Source organism: Stenella coeruleoalba, assembly GCF_951394435.1.
Source record: "Stenella coeruleoalba genome assembly, chromosome: 9".
Lineage (NCBI taxonomy): Eukaryota > Metazoa > Chordata > Mammalia > Artiodactyla > Delphinidae > Stenella > Stenella coeruleoalba.
The window spans coordinates 37,391,914-37,419,613 of NC_137155.1; the positions used below are offsets into that span (position 1 = coordinate 37,391,914).

General features: G+C 35.8%; 1 protein-coding gene across 5 annotated transcripts in view; it reads left to right on the plus strand.

Annotated features, from left to right (window-relative positions):
• Nucleotides 1-27,700, plus strand: part of AGMO (alkylglycerol monooxygenase) — a 374,058-nt gene that overhangs the window by 50,374 nt on the left and 295,984 nt on the right. For all 5 annotated transcript variants that reach the window (XM_079932554.1, XM_079932551.1, XM_079932555.1 and 2 more), the window contains 3 exons: nucleotides 290-571; nucleotides 2,782-2,912; nucleotides 12,845-12,996. In XM_079932554.1, the coding sequence (XP_079788680.1) occupies nucleotides 446-571; nucleotides 2,782-2,912; nucleotides 12,845-12,996 (409 nt within the window). In that variant the 5' untranslated portion in view covers nucleotides 290-445. The remainder of the gene's footprint in view (nucleotides 1-289; nucleotides 572-2,781; nucleotides 2,913-12,844; nucleotides 12,997-27,700) is intronic.

The window sequence follows — 27,700 nt, forward strand, 5'->3', positions numbered from 1 at the left end:
GTGATTCGAGTTTTGAATTTCCACCCACTTTTTCAGAGCGAACTTTCACCTGCTATCACTTTTTTTCTTCTCCTTTCCAAGGAGGTATCATGTGGTTTTGTTTGTTTGTCTTTTTTCTTTTTTAATGATAAATTATTCCACCTGCTGCCAGACTCCACTGTTTATCCTTGATTTGGGCAGCAGCCCTTCCTCCCCTCCCCCTCCCCAAGTGCACTGTTTCTGGGACAGCGTCCCTGAACTCTGAACTCGTTCCTGATTGATCCTTGTATTTTCCTGTCTCTCCACACAGAATCTGCTGTTGGCTGTGCTCTGTGGCGCTTTGTTTTTAGCTGTTCTCTGACAAAGGGCTTGATCTGTGCAGCACATCTCGTCCTCTTTGTTCAGCCTCTGGCTTCAACCACAGAATCACAAATACTCTCCAGCTGGGAGTCAGACAAGGGCAGAGATGAAGAACCCAGAAGCCCAACAGGATGTTTCGGTTTCCCAGGGAATTCGCATGATGTTTTACGTGATGAAACCCAATGAAACGTCATTTGAAACCCTGGAAGAGGTGCCTGATTATGTTCAAAAGGTGAGACTCTTAGGTTGCTTCTGTGTCCTGGCTATCGTAAACAGAGCTTCACTGAACATTGTGGTACATGACTCTGTTTGAATTATGGTTTTCTCAGGGAGGTGGACGGACCTGGAGTCTGTCATACAGAGTGAAGTAAGTCAGAGAGAAAAACAAATACCGTATGCTAACACATATATATGGAATCTGAAAAAAAAAAAGAAAGGTTCTGAAGAACCTAGGGGCAGGACAAGAATAAAGATGCAGATGTAGAGAATGGACTTGAGGACACGGGGAGGGGGAAGTGTAAACTGGGACGAAGTGAGAGAGTGGCATGGACATACATACACTACCAAATGTAAAACAGATAGCTAGTGGGAAGCAGCCGCATAGCGCAAGGAGATCAGCTCGGTGCTTTGTGACCACCTGGAGGGGTGGGATAGGGAGGGTGGAAGGGAGATGCAGAGGGAGGGCATGTGGGGATATATGTATATGTACAGCTGATTCACTTTGTTATACAGCAGAAACTAACACAGCATTGTAAAGCAATTACACTCCAATAAAGATGTTAAAAAAACAAAAACGGGTGAGACTCTCCGGGAAGAGGCTACTCTTGCTTTTCTCTTAATAAGAAGTAAGTTAAACACATTTTAGGGTTTCGTTCATGTCCATTCTTCAAATAATTCTAATAAAAAATAATAGTTTCAAAAAAGCATGGGGCGGGCTTCCCTGGTGGCGCAGTGGTTGAGATTCCGCCTGCCGATGCAGGGGACACGGGTTCGTGCCCCGGTCCTGGAAGACCCCACGTGCCGCGGAGCGGCTGGGCCCGTGAGCCATGGCCACTGAGCCTGCACGTCCGGAGCCTGTGCTCCGCGATGGGAGAGGCCACAACAGTGAGAGGCCCGCATACCGCAAAAAAAAAAAAAAAAAAAAAAGCATGGGGCAAAAGTAGAATTTCCACTTGAATTGAACCTCCATGCAGTATGCCTGACCATCTTCTCCTATTAAACTTGTCTTCTCCGATATGTTACTCCAGACTATGATAAAACTTTAAAAAAGTTTTCCTGGACGCAGTGGCCTTACAAATTTAGCTGTTAGAAGCTCAGTAGCTAGTGGTTATGTGACATCACTAAACTTTGTAACAGTTGTGTTTCTAAAGGGAAAATTTGTCTACCACCTTCCAGGAACGATTTGCTCTTTATTTTAGCAGCATAGTTCTGCAGAATGAATACACAGCTGACTTAGTTCAACCCTGACTTCCCAAGTCTCAGCTTAAACCAAGTTTTCTTTGAAACTCAGGTGTTCAGAGGCATGTTGCACTTCCGGTTCCTGCCTATGATTGGAAGTGGAAATATCCAGAATTAGAACTTGAATGTTTAAGTTCCCCACCCTGTCAAAGTTGTTCTTACAACACTTACTAGTTGAGATCAGAAATAGAAAAGAAAATGACATCAGAGAATATGTTCTTGGGAGTTCAGTTTAGAAAACTTCAGTACTCATGATCAGCTTCCAAATGAGTGAAACCTATAACTTTTTCAGGATTTGATATCACTCCTTCTTTCTGATTTTTTAAAGAAAAAAATGTGGTACTTGCATCTTCATAAATCATTTTTTTAATATTATGATACCAAACCTAGTCCAATATTTGTCATCAATTGTGGATGACAAGAATTTTTTTCTGTGATATAAAAAAAATACTGTATGAATAAAACTTGATGCCTAAAACAAGCATTTAAAATGACCTCATTCTCTGAAATACTCAGAAGCAAATATTTTGTTCTTACAGTTTCAATTTTGTGATTCCTGTAATTCTAATATGAAAAACTAGAATCATGTGCATCCTTAAGGAAAGCCTTTTAAAGTGGGCCTTAGGCATGTAGATAATAGACTTCTGATTATTGCACTTCTTTTCAAATGTATTTTTTTAGATCTAACTTGAAACACATCCTGCCTAATCTTTTTATTTTCTTGGCAGAATTATCGTCGTTACATCTATAGTTATATTTCATGTCCAAACTGGATGATAGAATTTGAGCATCTGTTTAGTGCCTGTCTGAAATAATCAGATTTCTTTGCCTGTTGGGAGGAAATGATCCTCTAGTATAGGTATATACCTTTTCTGCTATGAACTATCACTCTGGGCCTCCCACTTTGGGAATGACTAATCAGGAAACTTGGAAGAATTTCATACCGAGCACAATAGCATCTCTTTTCTGCAATTTCCTTTCCAGGCAACTCCATATTTCATTTCCTTGATGCTGCTTGAACTGGTTGTCAGCTGGATTCGCAAAGGGAAGCCATCAGGTCCTTTGGACGATGCCTTAACATCCATATCAGCCGGTGTTGTGTCTCGGCTTCCGAGGTGAGTTAGCTGGTTAGCAACACTGAGTGAATAAACTGAAATTCTCCAAGTAAGATGGAAAAGAAACCCGTTGTATGGGGAATTGGTCTATTTTCACATACATCCCCAAAGAACTCAGTTACTGTCCTTATTTAACTTTTTGATGTTTCGTTCATCATGGATTTTTTACATTTGTTATTAAAAATATTGCTGTAAATATTATTTATCTTAATTACTGAATTTATTGGTGCCTTCTTAAATTTTGTGCCCAAGACAAGTGCTTTACTTGTATTACGCTAGTCCCAGGCCTGAGTGATGTTCTAGTTATCTACTGGAAAATTAATTTGGCCTCGGGTAAATTCACATGCTGTAGCAATCTGGGGTGCAGACACTCCCTACTCAAAGTCATACAAAGCTCTGGATTACTACAGTGGTCTCTTAAGTGGTATCATTGTCTCTAGTCCTACTTCATCTACAGCCAGACATTTCCATAATGTGAATCTGGTGGAAACTCTTCATAGATTCCTTATAGCCTGAGGAATATTTCTTGCCTGATCTATGGAGGCCTTTGTTTATCCAGCTTTGCTTCTGGTCCCTTCTTTCTTCTTCCCCCTTTGCAGTAGTTGTTCCCTCCATACTCTGCTACTTGCCATTACCCAGATGTCTCACGTGGTCATCCGAGTGGCCAACTCCCATTCATTTCTTAAGTCTCACAAGCATAGACTTCTCTTAAAGAGTCATACTCTTCAGCAAATCTTGCCTGTTTTCCAACCCTATTTTAGGCACCACTTTACTATGGGCTCTATTTGCTGTGGAGTATTGTGCTTACCCCATAATAGAATTGTCACATGATATTAAACTCACCTGTTTGCCTCCCAGCCCTTCCCGCAGGCTTGCATGCAACTTGAGAAACAGAGGTGTTCTTTTAGTTTTAACTCCTATGCCTGGAATGTTGTCTGATACATGGTCGATTTTTTAAAATAAAAACACCTAACATTCCTGTAGTGTTATGTTGATGGTGAAGTCTGAGGATGAAGGGACCAAAAAACAGTAAACAATAAATGACCTACTACTGTTTAGAAAGTAAATTGTAATGTGTTTAGAGGAGATACCAATGAATGGAAGGCTCTTCATTATATGAGAGTTTTCCAAAGAGCAGAGGGTGAGGGAAGATTCCCTTAGAAGTCTGTGCTTTGCGTTGCTGAAGAATGTTCTCATTCCTGCTTCCCACCCATTGCTTCTTTTACTGTTTTAAGAGCTTTACTTCTAACCAGTGCTCATTGCTTTGGAATGTTTGTATGAACCGCCCAGTGGGAAACCAAGGTGGATTTTTTAAAAATAAAATGAAAACTTAATGATATCTGAGGAAAGATAAAATAATTTCATATAATTGCATAAAATTGTTTAAAACCTAAATGTAAAATATTTTTCATAAATGTTACTATGAAAAAGGTAGGATAATAGTTATAAAATAATAATAGTAATAATCATCATAAAAGAGTCTCTAAAAAACTACTCATATGGTTGCACATTCCTGTCAGAATCAGAGAATAATATCTCAAATTATTCTCAGTTAATTTCCAGAATACTCTAATTAAGAGTTTACAACTACCCATAATTTCCTCTATTTCATGTCTCCCTTGAATAGAACTGAACAAGAAATACATTCAACATACTCAAGGGACATGTATATTTGGGTATTGAAAAATACCCAGTTGGTTACAATAATTCACTCTGAGAAAGTTAAGTGTATAGGTTTATGGAAATTGGACGGTTGATGAACCGTCAAAATAACTTGATAACTGAGAAGTGCCCTGCAGGTACAATTATGGATCACATATTTTGTTGAGCTGGAATGAATTTATTAAGAACTCAGGGAGACATCAAGTTGAATGAATGCTTCAGCATTTCTTTTACTTTTTTAAGTTTGACTTTGGTCACAGTGAGATTAGATTCTTCTCTTATAATATTGTAACAACTAGAAATATAAACTGTATCCTCAGTACTCTATTTCTGTTCAACACTGTGATTAAAAGAAAAAAAAAAAGGTACAGAGTTCTAACAGGAGACCCAAAGAGTAAATAGATATTTCTGCTAAAAATGAAACCCCCAAATATAAGGAAAATGGGGGGGGGAGAGAGAAAGAGAGAGAGAGAGAGAGAGAGAGAGAGAGAGAAAACAAAACAAACCAGTCCTTCAGGGATAAGCCTGCAGTTCTTTTTCTTCACATCCCACTACTCATAACACTCCTTAAGCTAACACAAGCTGTGAACTCTGGTGCCCTTTGAAAGAAAGGGAAAAGGTTGTGAACTTGAATTTGGAGCATATTTTTCTATAGTTGTATTTTGAATGAGAACAGCATCTTGCTTCTTTTTTGTTCACAATCCTAAATTATGAAATGTGGATAACTTTGTAAGTTTTATAAAGAATTTTATCTTTCATAGTCTTATGTGAAAGATCTCAGCAAAGCTAATTATTTGAAAATAAAATTTTAAAATATTTTCATTTACTTTGTTGCTATTAAAAAAATTCATAGATATAAGCAGAGAAAGCTGATCCTCAGGATGCACGCCCCTCAATCCCCTTTCAGCACAAGACGAGAAGGGGGATTTGACAGAAACTCTTAGAACAATATTTCAGTTGAAGCCACAGCATCAAGGGGAATCCTCCTGCAAATCGTTAACAGCTGAAGGTTAGATTAACACGGCATTGATCATACCCTCTCCGAGGGACTAATTTCACTTTCTATACCAACAACAGGGGCTTGCCACGTCCTTAAAATACATGATTGCAAGAAAAATGGTAGTATACCATTTGTTAATCCCTTTGTGAGGAATTATACTTTGGATAATAATTTGAAATAGGCATGTGGCCTCTGCAAAAAGAAGTTGGGGAAATCAAAGTGCAGCCATGAACATGTTTTTCCACTTTGCCATTCATGTAATGGAAATGCTGTGTGCAGACTTTGAGGAAAAACAATGTTTATTTGAGGATCTCAATTTCGTTATTACATAAAAGTCAAAGTACCTTGAAGATTGGTAGCATACTTACCATATTGATGGAAAAGATATATGTGTATCTTTTCAAATCTTTATGTAAGGAAAATATTCATCATAGACAAGATTGTACCTTGTTTACAAGCCTGTCGGACAGACCATGATATGTAATAAAAGTCCATCTGTCCTAAGAACCAGATTCTGGGCAGGCCTGCATCTGTTTTGCTCTTCTGGAATCCAGTAGGCAGACTTCCTAGTCAGAATGTAGTCCTGAAATTATAGAGAGATATGTGTATTTATTGTAGTTAAATGCATTGTATCATATGCAGATAATCTGCCTTTCTATCAATTACTTGCATTTGTCACTATAAAAAGTTAAACTAAACAAAATATTGACTAAATCAATTTTTAAAAATCTATCTGAAACTTCTGAAATATTCTGCTACTGACTGAAATGCTAATGAGTGAAAAATAATTACGTCTTTTTTTTTCTTGCTTGTTGAAGCAGAGCTCAGTTTCCAATCCTTCATTAGAAAATCGGGACTTCAATTTGTTACTTCCTTCCAATATTTCTGCTTTCATAAATTGCATCCTCCCCAGAGAAATTTTATTCCTGATATAAATATCTACAGTATGTTTGTTTTTAATGGGTTCATTTATTCTGTTGAAACAGCAGATTATAAATCAAATTGCAATAGGTTAGAGGGATAATTTAAGTAGGTAAATTTTCAAATGAGTTGGGGACACTCTACTTTTAATACACATGGGTCCCTGCCAATTTTTACTGTGGAACTAGGTCTGCAGTGTTAGACCAAAGGTATCTACAGTTTTACTGGCCATGACTGCCATGGAATTTTCCACTCCTGACAAGAAAGTTTCAATTCATAAAAAAAAAAAAAAAAAAAAAAAAAAAAAAAAAAAAAAATTAAAGAGGAGGATATTAAACTTCTTTGAGATACTTTTGACTCCTTGGGGTGGGACTAGAGAATAAAGGAAAATTGTGTACTGCATTTTTCCACTAGACTTTAGTAGCAGAGGCAATACTGTTTTTGGCAACGTGGGCTTCTGACAAACAAGTACCTGTCATTTGGGATGATGACTTTAGTCAACAGTTATTCATTGTCCTAAGTAAGAGATAAATTTATTTATGTAATGTTAATAATGGTATTTTATTATGAATATTAACATATTTTTATTAACTTAGAAAATTATGAAACGAACACCCCATGCAAACAAAATATATCTAAAAAATCTGCTGGTTTGTTAGTTATTTTTGCTAGAGAGAATGCCCCCTTAACTTTTACATGTCCCCTTAACTTTTACCTTAGAAACCTTATAAATAGACTTTGTTATTAATGGTGTGACTTCAGAGCTAGCTCTTAGACTATCCTTCCCAAATGATGAATGCAAGCTTCCTTGCACTTATTAGTCTGGCTTTGCGTGCTTATTCAGTAGAGTAATTGAATTACTTGAAGTAATTTACTTCTTGCAAAGTAAAAAATGTAGCACATTTACTTCTTCCAGATCTACCACATTGTGTTTACAAAAGTCTATGGTTTTGCGGTTGTTTTAAAAAGAAATTAAATTAAGTGATTGTTTCATAAATGTCATTTCACAGTAGGAAATAGCAGTACAAATGTCTGCCTGCAGAAGGTAGAGCTTGTGTTATGTATTTTGTTATTACTGAGCAAAAATCAATATTCCACTAGATGGAGCAAAAGTGGCAGTAGCTTTACAGATAGAGAGTGCAAGTTCCTGGGCCAGGTATAAGAGATTTAGAAGTAAACAACGGAATTTATCAGAAAAATCAATATATATATAATTATATATATAACATATAGTTATATATATATTAATTTATTTATAACTTCGTGAAACTTGTAAGGGTATTTCAAATGATCTCATTTAAATATTGGTTTATTTTCTAATTTATGACAAGATTTTTAGAAATAAAAAGTCTAATTTATTTTTTTCAATTTTGCATAATCTGGCCAAATTTCTCTAATGACAGTTATAAAATAGTACAAGTTGGCAGACGTCTGTGAACACTGAGTACGTAATTCAACTTACTCTGAAAGTTGCTTTGAAATTTTAACAGTTTGCAGTGAGAGCCTTACATCAAATTTCATTTGCTTGATTAATGATTAGAGCATGAGAGTATTTTGAGAGCTAGATAATTTTAAGGTCCATTCAGCCTAATGCTCTCATGTCAAATTAGCTGAGAGATAGTGAGATGGTGAACGACCTGTCCAGTGTTACCTTTCTCTACTTTTGATGATGGGAACATTCACACTCAGATGACTTTGATAACAGATTAGCTTTGTAATTCTCAATCCTCAAATACTTATTCTCATTTATTGATTATTGAAAAATTTCAACATTATAAGGTAACTTTATATTTTTAAAAATCCACCATCAGTACTGGAATACTATTTTGGTATCTTACCAGATTTTACAGTCAGTAAACATTGACAGGAGAGATTTTATTTTATATTTTTTATTTTTTGCGGTATGCGGGCCTCTCACTGTTGTGGCCTCTCCCGTTGCGGAGCACAGGCTCCGGATGCGCAGGCTCAGCGGCCATGGCTCACGGGCCCAGCCGCTCCGCGGCATGTGGGATCTTCCCAGACTGGGGCACGAACCCGTGTCCCCTGCATCGGCAGGCGGACTCTCAACCACTGCTCCACCAGGGAAGCCCGACAGATTTTATTTTTATTGAAGTGTAGTTGATTTACAGTGTTGTGTTAATTACTGCTATACAGCAAAATGATTCAGTTATACATACACACACACACACACACACACACACATACATTCTTTTTAAAAATATTCTTTTCCTTTATCATAGGATATTGAATATAGTTCTCTGTGCTATGCAGTAGGACCTTGTTGTTTGTCCATTCTATATATAAAAGCTCACATCTGCTAACCCTAATCTCCCATTCCATCCCTCCCCCAACCCCCTCCCCCTTGGCAACCACCAGTCTGACAGGACAGATTTCTAGTGTGGACAGAAAAGCTTACATAAAACACATGAAAAATTAACTGTCTTTCATTTGCCAGAAGATATACTTCAGACCCAAGAGAAATAGCTATTTGGGGTGAATTTATAAAGAATATAGGACAAAATGGGAGGGGAGTCTCTACACATACAGGTTGTTAATTAGAGGAGTCTAATGCCTCCTTATATTTAGATTATTTTCTCAGTCTTGCATTCAAACTTAATGAATAAAACGGATCTAGCATTTGGTTATTCAAAGCCCCTGTGCTACCTAATTTCCATCTCCACATGATAAAGTAAGCTCACTATATATGCATATTACATACGTCTCTTTCTACAGGATAGGGGTTAGAGTTGTCATTTGAATTCCAGAGTGCAGAGTCATATGCTGGGATTGGGGGCTGGGAGAGAATGAAGGAATTGGGAAGAGAAAGAGGAAGAGGGTTAGTCTTATGATTCAAGGTCTGGTGGGAACATTTTTGAAAATATAGGTGCTATTTCCTGCAATCAAGGGCTTTCCAGAGCTTGATAATCATTTCCCAGGTGTATCTCTTGCCGAATTGTTTTTAGTTGTGGGCACTCCATTTCTGTTTTTTCCCATTTATGATGGAAGAGGATCATATTCATCTTGCTGATAGAGTACCGGGAATTTAATTCCCACAGCTTCTCCACTCTTTCCCTTCACCTTGAGGAAAGTTTGGCTTTGTGCTAAGGTGTGAAAAAAAAAAAAAAAAAAGAAACAGCCTTGCCTGTAGTATGTAAGGCATATTTCAGCTCGATTTGTGTCAACCCTAATAAGTAAGTTGACAGAATAATAAATTGGGTGTCTGCTCAAGACCTGGCACCTGCACAGGAAATAAAGTATTTCAATTACAGGCAGGTTCTTTTTGTTTTACACATGGAAGTTTTCCAGGGACCCTCTTTCTATTATTGAAGTTTTGTTATCTGAAAGCCTATTTCAATTGTCACTAGAAAACTGACAAGAAAGATAGCAGCTTTAAAAAGAGATACTGAATTGGTGGGACATTGATGAGGCAGGTGGCTGTATTTGCCCTCTTCACCAGTGTGTCCTCCCTTTCTTGTGCTGTGCCTGGAACCTAGCAGGCACTTAATATGAATTTTTTGAATGACTGAATGAATCCATGAATTGACCTGCTTTGACACCATGTAGTAAAGCGGATATAAAAAAATCTAGATTATTTCAACTTTCTATTGCATTTTCCTAAGTTTTAATTTTTTCTTTCTAGATCAGTCTTTTTTAGGGTTATCAACTGGGGCAGTTTTGCCCCTGGGAGACATTTGGACATTTTGTTGTCACACCTGGGTGGAGGGCTGTGCTACTGGCATCTAGTGGGCAGAGGCCAGGGATGCTGCTAAACCTCCTACAAAGCACAGGATAGGCCCCCACAGCAAAGGATCATCTGGCCCAAATAGCAGCAGTGTCTAACTTTAGAATTTCTGTTTTAGAAAAATTAAGTAATAATAAGTTATAATCATATAAGATTGATATTATTCACCATTTTTTCCCTAAAACTTGAATTTTATGTGGTTAATCCTCTACTAATGAGTATTAGGGAGCAATTATAAGGTTTCATAATTTGGGTAATAGTTTTCACAGGACAGACCCCTACTACAAAGAATTATCTTGTCCAAATGTCAGTAATGACACTGTTCAGAAGCCTTAGTCTAGATGTGTAAGAATTACCAACCAAGCTAACATGCTTTAAAATAAAATTCGTTCTATTCCCCCTACCCTGATAAATAACCTGGATGACAAATTGGAAGACACATTTCAAATTTCAAGTTCTTGGATTCCTCAGAGTTCCAGAACAGGGTGAAAGCCCCTGGCCCATGGCCTGTGCTGTCTCATGAGGGACCTCACACACCTGTGTGTGCACACCCCAGACTGCTCGTCCCAGCTCTGTCTACACGTCCAATGAAGCCACTTTTGTCTACCTTGTCATGTTGAGGACTTTACACGCATGCATAGGTGGACCCTCTGGAGGCCTGGACCAGGAAAGAGGCCCATGCAGTCCTGAAAGCAGGCTCAGGGCCACTTGACAGGGGATTCTGGAAGTATTCAGGGCATTGCCTGAGTTGTGACAGGGGTGCTGGGTAGGTAGTCTCCTTGGATCAAGGACTCACAAATAAGGACAAAATTGCTCTTTCCAGCCATATAATTGTTGGAGGAGGTCGTGGAGAGGATGCGACCCTGGTTGACCTATAAGCTGAACTTTACTTCCCCTTCCCCTTTCCCTTACTCTCTCCCCTGTCCATGGAATGTAAGTTCCATCTACAGTCCCATGCTAACAGCTGTTTCAAGGATGCAGTCTTGAGAGAGTAAGGTGTTGTTGAGACCATCTGGACTGAATAAGTGACTTGAACCCAGTTAAGACCTTTCTAGAAAATTTTAACATTCTGGAGTGTGAGTATGGACATTTACATGTCTTGCAGCCACAGAAGACAAACCTCCTCTCTAAGTTCCTTGTTTGTTAAAACTGCCACTTCCCAGTCTGGAGTGTTCTGTCTCTTTCTTTAGTTTCTTCTTACCCTCCGTGTATGGGGACCAATTTACAAACCTAGAGTAATCTTAAATTGAAAACTGAGTTTTAAGATCTGATGATGTGTAATCCTTTTTCAAAGTGTAGGTATTTGGCATTTCTATTAGTTACTTATATTAATGCTGTTGTGAAGAAGCCTAGTGTTTTATGTTACTGATTAAATAATAACTTGAAGGATTCAAAATGTGAGACAATTTTAAAGTTTTTAAATCACAGTTAAAGTCATATCATAACTAATGTCAACATTAGATTAAAAGTAAACATCTGGGTCTCCAACAAAACCAGTAACATGCTAATTCATAGATGATGACTATGTAAAGGGAAATACTAGTGAAATAATGAATTTTAACAATAAACTAATGAGCTGCTTCTTTGACTTTTATTTAAAGTTAGAATATTTCAGAACTTTCTCACTTGTTCATGGTTTATAAATAAATCTTTATTAAGTAGAATAATTCATTTTACATATAAGTGAAAAATATTAATGAAAAAGTCAGTTCAATCATATCTATAAAAGTGATAAAAGGAATGATTATCTTGAGTCTGATCCTAAATTTGATCACAGGAGATTTAAAAGAAAAAATACTACTCTTTATAAAATTGAAGTATATTATGTATATTTTTGAAATTTCTTGACATAAGAATTTATAGAAGCTTGGTAGAATATGTGGTAAGAGATATGCTGTCTGGGTTTTAAAAACAATTGTTTATTTCTAGGGAAAAATTATTCCCTTATGAGATCCATAGTTTATATTACTGTAAGAAATACTGATATGCTATGAGAATCCAATTTGTAGTCTTAAGAATAATATCTAGAAAACATAGAGTGTGTGTGTGTGTGTGTGTGTGTGTGTGTGAAAGAGAGGAGGGACTAGACAGGAAGAGAGAATAGAGTCAGTCAGAAGCAACTTTAAAGGCAAACTTTATGGGATTAATATATTTTAAGGCAGTAGTCATTTTGCAGTCCCTTTAAAAAATATGCTACTTTTTACATTTCCTTTAAAAAGCACCCTTCTTGTGTTCTTTACTAAGATTTAGAAATGACAGTCACAGAAAATAAGTCATAGTTTTGTCATTTTTATGTTATATGGTTTCCATGAAAAGTATTTTTAAGAGACATATAAAGGGAACTTCCTCAATTCCATGAAATAGGGGAATAGTTGACATCCATGATGCCTGTTATGCAAAAGGAAACATCATGTGAATCATTTTGATACCAAGGAAATTGAGCCTCTTCAAAGGTATGATAGAGCAGTAAGAAGCCAAGAGAAAGGGGGAAAGGATTTTATTTTTATGTATGAACATATTAATTTTTAAATATTATCTAAAATGGTTTAGCATAATTTTACATCTAAAATATAGTATAATCATTGCTTATACATTGTATCTTTCCAGTTGGTTTTCCAGGAGCATTGAACTGACCAGTTACATTTATATCTGGGAGAACTACAGGCTTATCAGTTTGCCTTGGGATTCTCCATGGACTTGGTATTTAACTTTCTTGGGAGTTGACTTTGGTTACTACTGGTTTCATCGTATGGCTCATGGTAAGTTGAAAACCAAGACTTTTTTGATACTCAACTTATGTTGAACTGTGTTTGCCACATAGCTGGTATTCAGTAAATATTTATTGAACAAGTGACTAGATGAATAACTTAGTTTATTTTACAGCATCTAAAGATTAATAATGAAATTTCATTTGTAATTTAAATGGAAACAATCTGAAGTCATTGTTGAAAAAAAGTGAAATTATAGAGGTACATTTTTCACACCCCTTGTATATAATTTATTTTTAAAACCATTTAGAAAGTGTTGACTATAGCATCACTCCACACCCCAATTATCAAGGGTCTTTCAGAAGAGCTTTGTAACAGCATGGAATCCTAGGTAACCTGCTGTCATATGTAAGCCTGATTCATGTTCTTGGCAGTATTGCCATATTTACAAATGAAAATGCAATCAGCTAGGCATTAGCCATAATGCACTTTAGTGTGACCACAGCTTTGCAAAATTTCTCGTCTGCTACAAAGCCTTCTTACGGTACTGGTTCACTGAACTTGCTTTTGGGGATTCTTGGCCACACCTTCCAAAGAAATGTTTTGTTATGGAATGGAAAATGGAAGAGCATGGAGCTGTCTAAATCTCTCGTGAGATAAGCAGAAATTGGAGAATGATTGTAGAGCTAGGATGAACAAGTGGTCTCTAAGGAGGAATTAGGCATGCAAAATATTGCTGAAGGGAAACGGAGGAAAGTGCTAATTTGGAAAAACTACTGAAGAGCAGAACTCAGGATTTCAGTGGGTAGTTGGGTTGAGTGGGTGGGGAGGAAGGAAGGAAGAGGAAGAAACCTGGAATAATAATAAAAAATAGATGGGAGGTGGAAAGAAGAGCTCTGAGATCAGGGTGAATAACTGAGCTATGTGTGTGTAGGAGTATGTGTGACCAAATATCCTTCCCAAGCAAGGATGAAGGAAATAGGAGTAGCATGGACAGCGTTATGCTTAAGGCAGTTAAACTTTAAACATGGCATTATTTTGTTAAGCACTTTAAACATGTACATTTAATGAGACTATAAAAAGTGTTAATTCATTAAAAACTTTGTAGTGAACAGATAAACTAGAAAAAGTTATTTATTTTGTGTATGATAACCTTTGTCTTTGAAAATAATAGGTCAGCTCCTTACATCATTTCCTTATATATAAATGTAAGAGGATACTCCCAAATTGAACATGATTAAGAATAAAATAGGATTGATGTGGTAAACTTGGTATTTTATTTCAAAATAGTAGTTTTCTCCCTAAAATAAACCCATTGGCAATTTTCCTCACTTTCTATGCAGCAAATGGGTAATGCAGAAAGCATTTACATTGTATTACTTAATTTCAGGAACCTTCTAATATCACACTGTCCTGTATAGATGTGTGTGTTTGGAAAATCTGCTAATTTGCTTAATATTTGAAAGCCCATTATAACAGGAAACAAAGAACCAACAGAATATTACCAAATATAAAACTTTAAAAAATATGTTGATTGTAAGTGCTCTCAGGGAATAGCAATAAAGTAAAATAATATATTAAAAACATGGAATCAAGGCTGTTTAAAGTATGCTTCCCATTAGAAAATTTTGAACCAAGTCCAGTAAAGGCAGGCATTAAAAAAATCTGAAAACCTTCTGGAAAAACACTCAACACTTTCAGGCTATGAAGCTTACTCATAAGTTCAAAGACTTTTGACTTGTGATGGAAAGCTAGTTGGAAAAAAATGATATTTCACTGTGCAAATATATAACATAGTTATAGACTATATTCCCCACACTGTACATTTCATACCCATGTCTCATTATTTGAATCTGGAAGTTTGTACCTCTTAATCTCCTTCACCTACTTCTTTCCTCCCCACCACCCCCATCCCCTCACAACTACCTGTTTGTTCTCTGTATCTATAACTCTGTTTCTGTTTTGTTATATTTGTTTTGTTTTTTTAGATTTCACATATAAGTGAAATAATACAGTATTTGCCTTTCTCTGTCTGAGTTATTTCACTTAGCATAATACCCTCTTGGTCCATCCATGTTGTCACAAATTGTAAGATTTCATTCTTTTTTTTTGGCTGAGTAATATTCCATTATGTATATATATATATATATAGCACCTCTTCTTTATCCATTCATCTATGATGGGTGTTTAAGTTTCTTCCATTTCTTGGCTATTGTAAATTATTTTGAAATGAACATAGGGATGCATATATCTTTTCTAAGTACTGTTTTTGTTTTCTTCGGATAAGTACCCAGGTGTGGAATTGCTGGATTGTATGGTAGTTTTATTTTTAATTTTTTGAGGAATCTCCATGTTGTTTTCCATATTGGCTGTACCAATTTATGTTCCCGCCAACCGTGCACAAGGGTTCCTCTTTTTTAACATCTTAGATAACACTCCTTATTTGCTGTAGTTTTGATAATAGGCATTCTGACTGGTATGAGATGATATCTCATTGTGGCTTTGATTTGCATTTTCCTACTGATTACTGATGTTGAACATCTTTTCATGTCCCTTTTGAACATCTATATGTCTTCTCTGGAAAATGTTTATTACAATATTCTGCCAATTTTAAAATCAGGTTGCTTTTTTTTTTTAATGTTGAGTTTCTATGTTGAGTTCTTTGTATATTTTGGATATTAACACCTTATCAAATATATCATTTGTAAATATCTTCTTCCATTCATTGGTGGCCTTTTCATTTTGTTGATAGTTTCTTCTGCTGTGCAAAAGCTTTTTAGTTTGGTGTAGTCCCATTTATTTATTTGTTTTTGTTTCCCTTGACTGAGGAGACACATTCAAAAACATTTTTTGCTAAGACTGATGTCAAAGACAGTATTGCCTATGTTTTCTAGATTTTTTATGGTTTCAGGTCTTACATTTAAGTCTTTAATGCATTTGGAATTTATTTTTGTGCATGGTGTGTGAGAGTAGTTCAGTTTGATTCTTCTGCTTATAGCTGTCCATTTTTCCCAGCACCATCTATTGAAAAGAATATCTTTTCCCCATTGTATAATCTTGCCTCCTTTGTTGTAGACTAATTGCCCATATAACTGTGGGTTCATTTCTGGGATCTCTATTCTCTTCCATTGATCTGTGTATCTCTTTTTGTGCCAGTACCATACTGTTTAGATGACTTTACCTTTGTAGTGTAGTTTGAAATCATGGTGTGTGATACCTCCAGCTTTGTTCTTCTTTCTTAATATTGTTTTGGCTGTTCAGGGTTTTTTGTGTTTCCATACAAATTTGTCTCATTTGTGCCAAATATTTTTGCTCAAAAGGAGAATTTGAAAAAGTTTCTGTTACTAAAGGCATATGGTGCATTAGCAAATAAGATCTACGAGCAAAGACATTTTAGACCACAAAAGGCCAAATCAATTGGAATCTATCCTCTTTCACTTATTAAACAAGTGTAATTGTGACTGAATTTAGTGTCATAATATTAAAATCTACAATAAAAGAGACTAAGCATGGTGAAGTACTAGGAAAATACTCTAAGTGAAAATTCCAGCAAGAATCATTAACTAACTTAGAGACTTCTTTCTATGATTATAATCTTTTCATTCATGCATCTACTCATTCATGCATTAACTTTTTCAACAAATGTTTAATGACCATCTATCTTATACGAACCCTATATTAGGCATCAGAGGTAGCTTGGATAATAACATATGTGAACACCAGTTGTTCATTTTATTATGGGTAAAAGACATTAACAATTAACTACAATAATGATAGGGGAAGTGCAAAGATGATTTTGGAGTGAATTCTTAAAATTCACAAAAGAAACTTTGTCCTTCTCATTGGCATTAGTTCTTAAATTTCCAAACTTCTGAATATGCTGATTAACCTTTTTCAAAGTGGTTATATAAAAACCAAATGGAATTATGTTAAAAACTCATATTCCTTCACACCCCAGGGAATATTCATTGGAGTGAGGTCTCACAGTGTTCCTCACCTCAGTACCAAGACCCAGCTCTACCCAATAGCCTACAAACCCCAGTGTTGGAAGCCTCAGGCCAAACAACCAGTAAGACAGGAACACAATCCCATTCATTAAAAAAAAAAAAATGAGATGGCGAAAAAATATGTCACAGATGAAGGAGCAAGGTGAAAACCTACGAGACCAAATAAATGAAAAGGAAATAGGCAATCTACCTGAAAAAGAATTCATAGTAATGATAGTGAAGATGATCCAGAATCTCAGAAATAGAATGGAGGCATGGGTTAAGAAAATACAAGAAATGTTTAACAAAGATCTAGAACAACTAAAGAACAAACAAACAGAGATGAACAACATAATAACTGAAATGAAAAATACACTAGAAGGAATCAATAACAGAATAACGGAGGCAGAAGAACAAATAAGTGAGCTGGAATGCAAATGGGTGGAAATAACTGCCGAGGAACAGAAAAAAGAAAAATAGACTGAAAAGAATTGAATACAGTCTCAGAGACCTCTGGGACAACACTAAACACACCAACATTCGAATTATAGGGGTCCCAGAAGAAGAAGAGAAAAAGAAAGGGTCTGAGAAAATATTTGAAGAGACTATGGTTGAAAACTTCCCTAACATGGGAAAAGAAATAGTCACCCAAGTCTAGGAAGCACAGAGAGTCCCATACAGGATAAACCCTAGGAAAAACACACCAAGACACATATTAATCAAACAAACAAAAATTAAATTCAAAGAAAAAATATTAAAGGCAGCAAGGGAAAAACAAAAAATAACATATAAAGGAATCCCCATAGGGTATCAGGCTGATTTTTCAGTGGAAACTCTGCAGGCCAGAAGGGAGTGGCAGGATATACTTAAAGTGATGAGAGAAAAACCTACAATCAAGATTACTCTACCCAGCAAGGATCTCATTCAAATTCGATGGAAAAGTCAAAAGCTTTTCAGAAAAGTAAAAGCTAAGAGAATTCAGCACCACCAAACCAGCTTTACAGCAAATGCTAAAGAAACTTCCCTAAGTGGGAAACACAAGAGAAGAAAAAGACCCACAAAACCAAACCCCAAACAATTAAGAAAATGGTAATAGGAACATACATATTGATAATAATGTTGAATGTAAATGGATGAAATGCCCCAACCAGAAGACACAGACTGGCTGAATGGATACAAAAACAAGACCCATATATATGCTGTCTACAAGAGACCCACTTCAGACCTAAGGATACATGCAGATTGAAAGTGAAGGGATGGAAAAAGATATTCCATGCCAATGGAAATCAAAAGGTAGCTGGAGTAGCAATTCTCATATCAGATAAAATAGACTTTAAAGTAAAAACTGTTACAAGAGATAAGGAAGGACACTACATAATGATCAAAGGATCAATCCAAGAAGAAGATATAAGAATTATAAATGTTTATGCATCCAACATAGGAGCACCTCAATACATAAGGGAAATGCTAACAATCATGAAAGGAGAAATTGACAGTAACACAATAATAGTAGGGAACTTTAACACCCCAGTTACACCAATGGACAGATCATCCAAGCAGAAGATAAATAAGGGAACACAAGCTTTAAGTGGCACAATAGACCAGATAGATCTAATTGATATTTATAGAACATTCCACCCAAAAGTGACAGAATACACTTTCTTCTCAAGTGCACATGGAACATTCTCCAGGATAGATCACATCTTGGGTAACAAAACAAGGCTTGGAAAATTTAAAAAAATTGAAATCATATCAAGCATCTTTTCTGACCACAATGCTATGAGATTGGAAATCAATTACAGGAAAAAAAACTGTAAAAAACACAAATACATGGAGGCTAAACAGTGCACTATTAAATAACCAAGAGAACACTGAAGAAATCAAAGAAGAAATAAAAAAATACATAGGAACAAATAACAATGAAAACACGGTGATCCAAAACCTATGGGATGCAGCAAAAACAGTTCTAAGAGGGAAGTTTATAGCAATTCAATCTCACCTCAAAAACCAAGAAAAATCTCAAATAAACTATCTAACCCTACACCTAAAACAACTAGAGAAATAAGAACAAAGAAAACCCAAAGTCAGAAGAAGGAAAGAAGTAATAAAGATCAGAGCAGAAATAAATGAAATGGAAATGAAGAAAACAATAGCAAAGAGCAATAAAACTAAAAGTTTGTTCTTTGAGAAGATAAATAAAATTGATAAACCCTTAGCCGGCTTCATCAAGAAAAAAAGGGAGAGGACGCATATCAATAAAATTAGAAATGAAAAAGGAGCAATCACAACTGACACTGCAGAAATACAAAAGATTATAAGACTACTACAAACAACTATATGCCAATAAAATGGACAACCACGAAGAAATGGACAGATTCTTGGAAAGTTACAATTTTCCAAGACTGAACCAGGAAGAATTAGAAAATATAAGCAGACCTATCACAAGTAATAAAATTGAAACCATAATTAACAATCTTCCAACAAACAAAAGTCCAGGATGATGGCATCAGAGGCGAATTCTATCATTTAGAGAAGCGCTAACACCCATCCTTCTCTAACTCTTCCAAAAATTGCAGAGGGAGAAACACTCACAAATTCATTCTGTGAAGCCACCTTCACCCTGATAACAAAACCAGGAAAATATATCACAAAAAAAGAAAATTATAGACCAACATCACTGATGAACATAGATACAAAAATCCTGAACAAAATACTAGCAAACGGAATCCAACAGCACATTAAAAGGATCATACACCATGATCAAGTGGGATTTATCCCAGGGATGCAAGATTTCTTCAGTTTACACAAATCAATCAGTGTGATACACCACATTACCAAATTAAGGAATAAAAACCATATGATCATCTCAATAGGTACAGAAAAAGCTTTTGACAAAATTCAACACCCACTTATGATAAAAACTCTCCAGAAAATGGGCATAGAGGGAACCTACCTCAACATAATAAAGGCTGTATATGACAAACCCACAGCAAGCATCATACTCAATGGTGAAAAACTAAAAGCACTTCCACTAACATCAGGAACAAGACAAGGATGTCCACTCTCACCACTCATATTCAACATAGTTTTGGAAGTCCTAGCCACAGCAATCAGAGAAGAAAAAGAAATAAAAGGAGTACAAATTGGAAAAGAAGAAGTAAAACTGTCACTGTTTGCCGATGACTTGATACTATACATAGAAAATCCTAAAGATGCCACCAGAAAACTATTGCAACTAAGCAATGAATTTGGTAAGGTTGCAGGTTACAAAATTAATACACAGAAATCTCTGGCATTCCTATACACCAACAAGGAAAAATCAGAAAGAGAAATTAAAGAAACACTCCCATTTACCATTGCAACAAAAAGAATACAGTACCTAGGAATAAACCTGCCTAAGGAGGCAAAAGACTTGTACTTACAAAACTATAAAACACTGATGAAAGAAATCAATGATGACATATACAGATGGAGAAATATACCATGTTCTTGGATTGGAAGAATCAACATTGTGAAAATGACTATACTACCCAAAGCAATCTACAGATTCAGTGCAATCCCTATCAAACTACCAATGGCATTTATCACTGAACTAGAACAAAACATTTTACAATTTGTAGGGAAACACAAAAGACCCCAAATAGCCAAAGCAATCTTGAGAAAGAAAAACGGAGTTGGAGGAATCAGGCTCCCTGACTTCAAACTATACCACAGAGCTACAGTAATCAAGAGAGTATGGTACTGGCACAAAAACAGAAATATAGATCAATGGTACGAGATAGAATGCCCAGAGATAAACCCACGCGCACATGGGCACCTAATTTATGACAAAGGAGGCAAGAACATACAATGGAGAAAAGATAGCCTCTTCAATAAGTGGTGCTGGGAAAACTGGACAGCTACATGTAAAAGAAAGAAATTAGAACACTACCTAACACCATACACAAAAATAGACTCCAGATGAATTAGAGACTTAAGTATAAGACCAGACACTATAAAACTCTTAAAAGGAAAACACAGGAAAAACACTCTTTGACATAAACCATAGCGAGATCTTTTTTGACCCACCTCCTAGAGTAACGGAAATAAAAACAAAAATAAACAAATGGTTCTTAATTAAAGTTAAAAGTTTTTCACAGCAAAGGAAACCATAAACAAGACAAAAAGGCAACCCTCAGAATGGGAGAAAATAGTTGCAAATGAAAATACAGACAAAGGATAATCTCCAAAATATACAAACAGCTCATGGAGCTCAATATCAAAAAAAAAAAAAAACAATCCAGTTAAAAAATGGGCAAAAGACCTAAATAGACATTTCACCAAGGAAGACATACAGATGGCCAAGAGGCACATGGAAAGCTGCTCAACATCACTAATCATTAGAGCAATGCAAATCAAAGCTACAATGAGGTATCACCTCACCTCAATCAGAATGGCCATTATCAAAAAATATAGGGGCTTCCCTGGTGGCGCAGTGGTTGAGAGTCTGCCTGCTGATGCAGGGGACACGGATTTGTGCCCCAGTCTGGGAAGATCCCACATGCCGTGGAGCGGCTGGGCCCGTGGGCCATGGCCACTGAGCCTGCGCGTCCGGAGCCTGTGCTCCGCAATAGGAGAGGCCCGCATACTGCAAAAAAAAAAAAAAAAAATATATATATATATATATATATATATAAACAATAAATGCTAGGAAGGGTGTGGTGAAAAGTGAACCCTCCTGCACTGTTGGTGGGAATGTAAATTGATACAACCACTATGCAAAACAGTCTGAAGGTTCCTTATAAAACTAAAAATAGAACTACCATATGACCCAGCCCTGAGAAAACCATAATTCCAAAAGAGACATGTAACACAATGTTGATTGCAGCAGTATTTACAACATGTAGGACATGGAAGCAACCTAAATGTCCATCAACAGATGAATGGATAAAGGAGATGTGGCACATATATACAATAGAATATTACTGAGCCATAAAAAGAAACTAAACTGAGTTATTTGTAGTGAGGTGGATGGACCTAGAGTCTGTCATACAGAGTGAAGTAAATCAGAAAGAGAAAAACAAATACTGTGTGCTAACACATATATATGGAATCTTAAGAAAAAAAAAAACATGGTACTGATGAACCTAGTAGCAGGGCAGGAATAAACTGATAGACATAGGAATTGGACTTGAGGACATGGGATGGGAGGGTGAAGCTGGGGCGAAGTGAGAGTAGCATCGGTATGTACACACTACCGAATGTAAAATAGTTGGCTGGTGGGAAGCAGCAGCATAGCACAGGGAGATTGTCTCGGTGCTTTGCGATGACCTAGAAGGGTAGGAGAGGGAGAATGGGAGGGAGGCTCAAGAGGGAGGGGATACGGGGACATGCGTATGCACGTGGCTGATTCGCTTTGTTGTGTAATAGAAACTAACACAGTATTGTGAAGTAATTATACTCCAATAAAGATCTATTAAAAAAAAACCCTCATATTCCTGAAGTGATGATGCTAGTAATAGTATTAATATTAATACTAATAAGTAGAAATCAACTATTATTGAAAGCCATTGGAGAAGCAACAAGTATAGTGGTAGAAAAACGTAGATTTTGAAGCCAGAATATTGGAAGACTCAATATTCTCAAGATGTCAGTGCTTTCCAACTTGCTCCATATATTCAATTCATTCCCAATCAAAATCTTAGCAAGTTACTTTGTGGATATTGACAAATTGATTCTAAAGTTTATATGGAGAGGCAAAAGACTAGCCAATACAGAATATTGACGGAGAAGAAAAGAATAGCCAACAAAATATTGACAGAGAAGAACAAAGTTGGAAGACTGACACTACACTACTTCAAGATTTATTATGAAGCTATAGTGGTCAAGAGAGTGTGGTACTGACAAAAGAAAGACAAATAGATCAATGGAATAGATTAGAGACCCCCAAATAGATCCACATAACTATGGTCAACTGACCTTCAACAAAAGAGCAAAGGCAGTGCAATGAAGCAGAGTCTTTTCAAAAAATAGTGCTGGAACAACTGGACATCTACATGTAAAAAAATGCTTCTGAATACAGACCTAACAGCCCTTCGCAAAAGTTAACTCAAAATGGACCACAGACCTAAATAGCAAACAAAACTATAAAACTCTTTGAAGGTAACATAGGAATAAACCTGTAAGATTTTGGGTGTTGAGATGACTTTTCAGGTACAACAACAAAGACATGATCCATGAAAAAATTGATAAGCTGGGCTTCATTAAAATTAAAAACTTCTGCTCTGTGAAAGACAGTGTCAGAAGGATGAGAAGATAAGCCAGATAGGAGAAAGTTTTTGCAAAATACACATCTGATAATGGACTGTTCTCTAAAATATACAAAGAACTATTATAGACAACCTCTGTAAGTAGGTTGTAAGGAATGATCCCTGGAGCTAAACTGCCTAGGGTCAGACCTTGGCTCTACTACCTACTGTATACTATTGAGCAAGCTATGCCTCCTTTTATTTTTCCTTATTTGTAAGACGCAAATAACAATAGTGTAACCCACATAAGATCATTGTGAGGTTTAAATGAATTGCAATTGAGAAAACACTTAGGGCAGAGACTGATACATAATTAAGTAAAAAAATAAATATTAACTATTATGTTGTCAGGTCTCTCTGTTAATATGTTATATATAATAATATTATGAAAATTATCATTTTTTCCTTAAATGATACTTAAATATATTAGTTGTTAAAATAATTATCTTTCTCAAAATGCATAATTAAGTTTAGTTATCCTCATACAAACTCAATTTTTTCTTATTGTTACCTGGAGATAATAATAATACTTCATGAAGGATCTTGTAAAGATGTCCTATATATTTGTATCATTGGGTATATGTAGAAATATATAATATATACTAAAGCTAGAGAATTCTGATTATATCAAACAGGTCATGTGGATTTTGATTTATCAGTTTTAACAAAATCGTCTCTGTGTTTAATAAGGTGCATGTATTGGAAAATGAACATTTCAGGCCTCACCACCAGGTCAGATATATAGACAATAGGGAACACTGAAAGATTGTGTTTTAGGCTTCCACTCATACAGACATGATATTAACAATCTTTTCCTAAATGAATAGTTGTCAACTATAAGAATAAAATTACAGTATCCTTTGCTTTTAAAATTGTTTCTTTCCTCAAGTGAATGTCATATAATTTGAATTGTTTTTGGTAGGTCAAACTTATTCATACTCTTTTTTCCTTCAAACATCATTGTTTTTACCTTGTTCTTTTGGAAGAAACAAAATCTATTAGAATTTATAAATTTTATTTATATGTTAAAGTTTCTTTTGTTGCCTTCTCAGCTTAATTAAATATTAATTTGTCAAAAGTTTTTTCCTTAGAGATTGAAATCTCTTTTCCAGGACCTAGAAAATGACTTGAAAAAAATCACTAAAACAGATTTGTTCCTTCTTCTCTTACACTAATAGGTAATTTGACTTTGTCCTTTTTCTTACAATTTGAAGCCTCATATTTCTTAGAATGCTTTCCAAAATGTAATTTTGTGTTATGGGCATTTCTAAAGTATGTGTTTGATTTTTTTCCCCTCTCCAAATTCACACAAATCTTGATAATGCAAAAAAATACCCTCCACAACTGTAGGGTTTTGCAGTATGTAGCTTGTGCTGCATCATTTTTTAAAAACAAATGTTCAGTGCCAGCTTTGTGCCTTCGAGCTGTTTGAAGCACTGAAGGGGACACGTCCTGTAATGTGAAGCGCTTATACCATGAGTTAAACGGTACAGACAAGTCCCAGAAAAATGCACCGGGTGTGCAGGTGGTAGTTAAATCAACAAGAAATTTTATTTCATTGTATTAGATTTCATTAGCAGTACTCCCTTTTTCTTTAGAAATTTTGAAATATAGTGGGAAAATATGTCATTATGCAGAATTTTAAGGGCTCCATCATGGTGATAATATTGCTTCAGGAAAAAAAATAACTCAAAGAATAGAGTGACCTAAAGCCACATGAGTCAGAAGTATTGATAGAAAGCAAAGAAAGCAAATGAGTTTGAGTAGAAGATATTTAGTGCAGGCAGTTACATATAAATCATATTTATAACAGTAATCTATAATTTAAAAAAATTATTAAAAAGAAACAGTGCAAGCAGTCATATAATTTAAGAATAAAGCCAGATAATGGTTATATAGGCACATTGTTATCATCATAGCTTATTTTTTAGACTAGATGAAGATCAGTAGAAAACTGGGATATGAAAAAAGGTAGATATAATTATTAATGTAAAGAAAAGAGGTTGATTACTATTTTATGAAAATGGAGATGAATAAGAATATTGCAATGTAAAGAAATACGTAGCCACAGTATAACATGAACTTCTTGGAAGGATGATACATATTTCCTTAGATCCTAAGTACCCACCATCTTTTTAGTGACTCTAAATGCATACTTCAGCATATACACAGATCAAAAACTTCAGCAGGGAGAACTAAAAGATATCACTCTGAGTGGTTTTGCCAAAAGTTTGTGAGTGAAGGGTGAGCACTGAACTTCACTAAAATTTAAATGTAAGTAGGATGTTCTACAGGTGGCAGGAAGTCTTCTTGCCATTTTTAAATTCTATGGGACTCCAGAGTTTGAATCTTCTGCACTTGAATTAAGTATAGTAAACAAAAATATTTGTGAATATATTAAGGCCAGATAAGTACCAGACCTAATAGGACGAGAAGTCATCCTATTCGGCATTGAAAACCTGTCACTTTATGAAATAATATTAATACTGCCTAACATTTACTGAGTTCTTTCTCAGTGTTTCTAAGTGCTTCTTATACATTTTCATATTTAATTAAAGCAACCAGGAGATGACTTCTATCACAGCACTTTGACAAAAGAGGAAACTAAAACAAATATTGTTTAAGTAACTTGCCCAGCTCTCAGAGTTGATGTGCCACAGCCTGAATATTTTGATTGGGGGCCATTGATCTGAGTCTCTTGGCTTTGTTATTACTCTAGCCTCTTAATAAAATTAACTTCTTTTTTTTTTTTTTTTTTTTTGCGGTACGCGGGCCTCTCACTGCCGTGGCCTCTCCCACTGTGGAGCACAGGCTCCAGACTCCACGGCATGTGGGATCCTCCCAGACCCGGGCACGAACCCGCGTCCGCTGCATCAGCAGGCGGACTCTCAACCACTGCGCCACCAGGGAAGCCCTAAAATTAACTTCTAATTAAATAAAATATATACTAATATCACCATCTGTCCAATCTATTTATTTTAGATTGTTGTTGACATATATAAATCCTCAAATATTTGGTAGGAAAGAAAATTTAAATTTAGTAATTTGGTTGTTAAAATGTCAAAAAATTTATTGAAAATGAGAATTAAGCTCCAGTAGGATACAAAGAGGCTTACCCTCTTTCTCTCATACCATCAATATTATACTCATATTGCTGTCCTTTTAAGCCTAGAGCACAGTGTTTGTTAGCTGATGGACTTGTGATACTCTTTGTGGCTGCACGTTAGAATCACCTTGGAAGCTTTAAAAAATATATTCATACCTAGACTAGAAACGGAACCACTTAAATTAGAATCTCTGGGCAAGGAGCTTGGGCTTAGTTGTGTTTGTTGTTGTTGTTTTTCACATCTTTATTGGAGTGTAATTGCTTTACAATGGTGTGTTAGTTTCTGCTTTATAACAAAGTGAATCAGTTATACATATATGTATATCCCCATATCTCTTCCCTCTTGTGCCTCCTTCCCACCCTCCCTATCCTACCCCTCTAGGTGGTCACAAAGCCCTGAGCTGATCTCCTTGTGCTATGCGGCTGCTTCCCACTAGCTATCTATTTGACGTTTGGTAGTGTATATATGTCCATGCCTCTCTCTAGCATTCTTCTCTTCACTTTTCATATTTGCATTTTTATTCTCTTACACTGAAAATCTTGACACGAAATAATATTAATGTATTTAATTATTTGCTATGTCATATAGTACATGTTTTTTTCCTTGATGAATTGAAAAATTTAAATTATGAAGTGTGAGATCCTTATCTTTTGAAAGTACAAATCTTCTTCATTGGTGCTCAAGCTCCCTCCTTCTTATATTCAAATTGTATTTCCTTTGCCCCCCAAAAAGTGCTTGTTTTATAACTGTGTGGACGGTCCATGTCTGTTCTTTCAGATGAAGGCTTTGTTCTTTATAGAAGCAAATGTTAATGGAGCAGATGCCCCTCGTCCTCCTGTGCTCCTTTCTCCAGAGCCAGAAGGAATTCAGACTGCTTATTTTTATACTTACTGATATCCTGGGGAAAAAGGTAAAGGAGAGTTTATAAAACCTGGACAAAAGAAGGATGTAACTTTTTCAGTTCTCCCAAGGGCTGAATCTCGGCTGAAATAACTGACAGTTTTGAGACATACAGAAGGAAATGATGAGTTAGGCTAAATGTCCAGATGTGTGCACAACAGATGTATAAGGTTACATTTTAAGACAAGGAATGCAATACCTGTATTTTTAGAGAGGAAGTTATAAATAGTAAATACATAACTATTAACTATAGTCTGACTCTTCAAGATTTTAAAGTAGCAAATACTTTTTTCATCTCTACGCTATTTAGCAGTGCTTAAAAAGATTTATATAAGTAAAACCGTATCAGAAAGATCATAGATTCAATTAAATCAAATGGGGACTTAGAATATGATAATTCTTGCTTTATTATCTTTAATATGTGGTTGAACATTTTTGATGAACTTGTTTTTACCATGAAATAAAAGTAGACTGT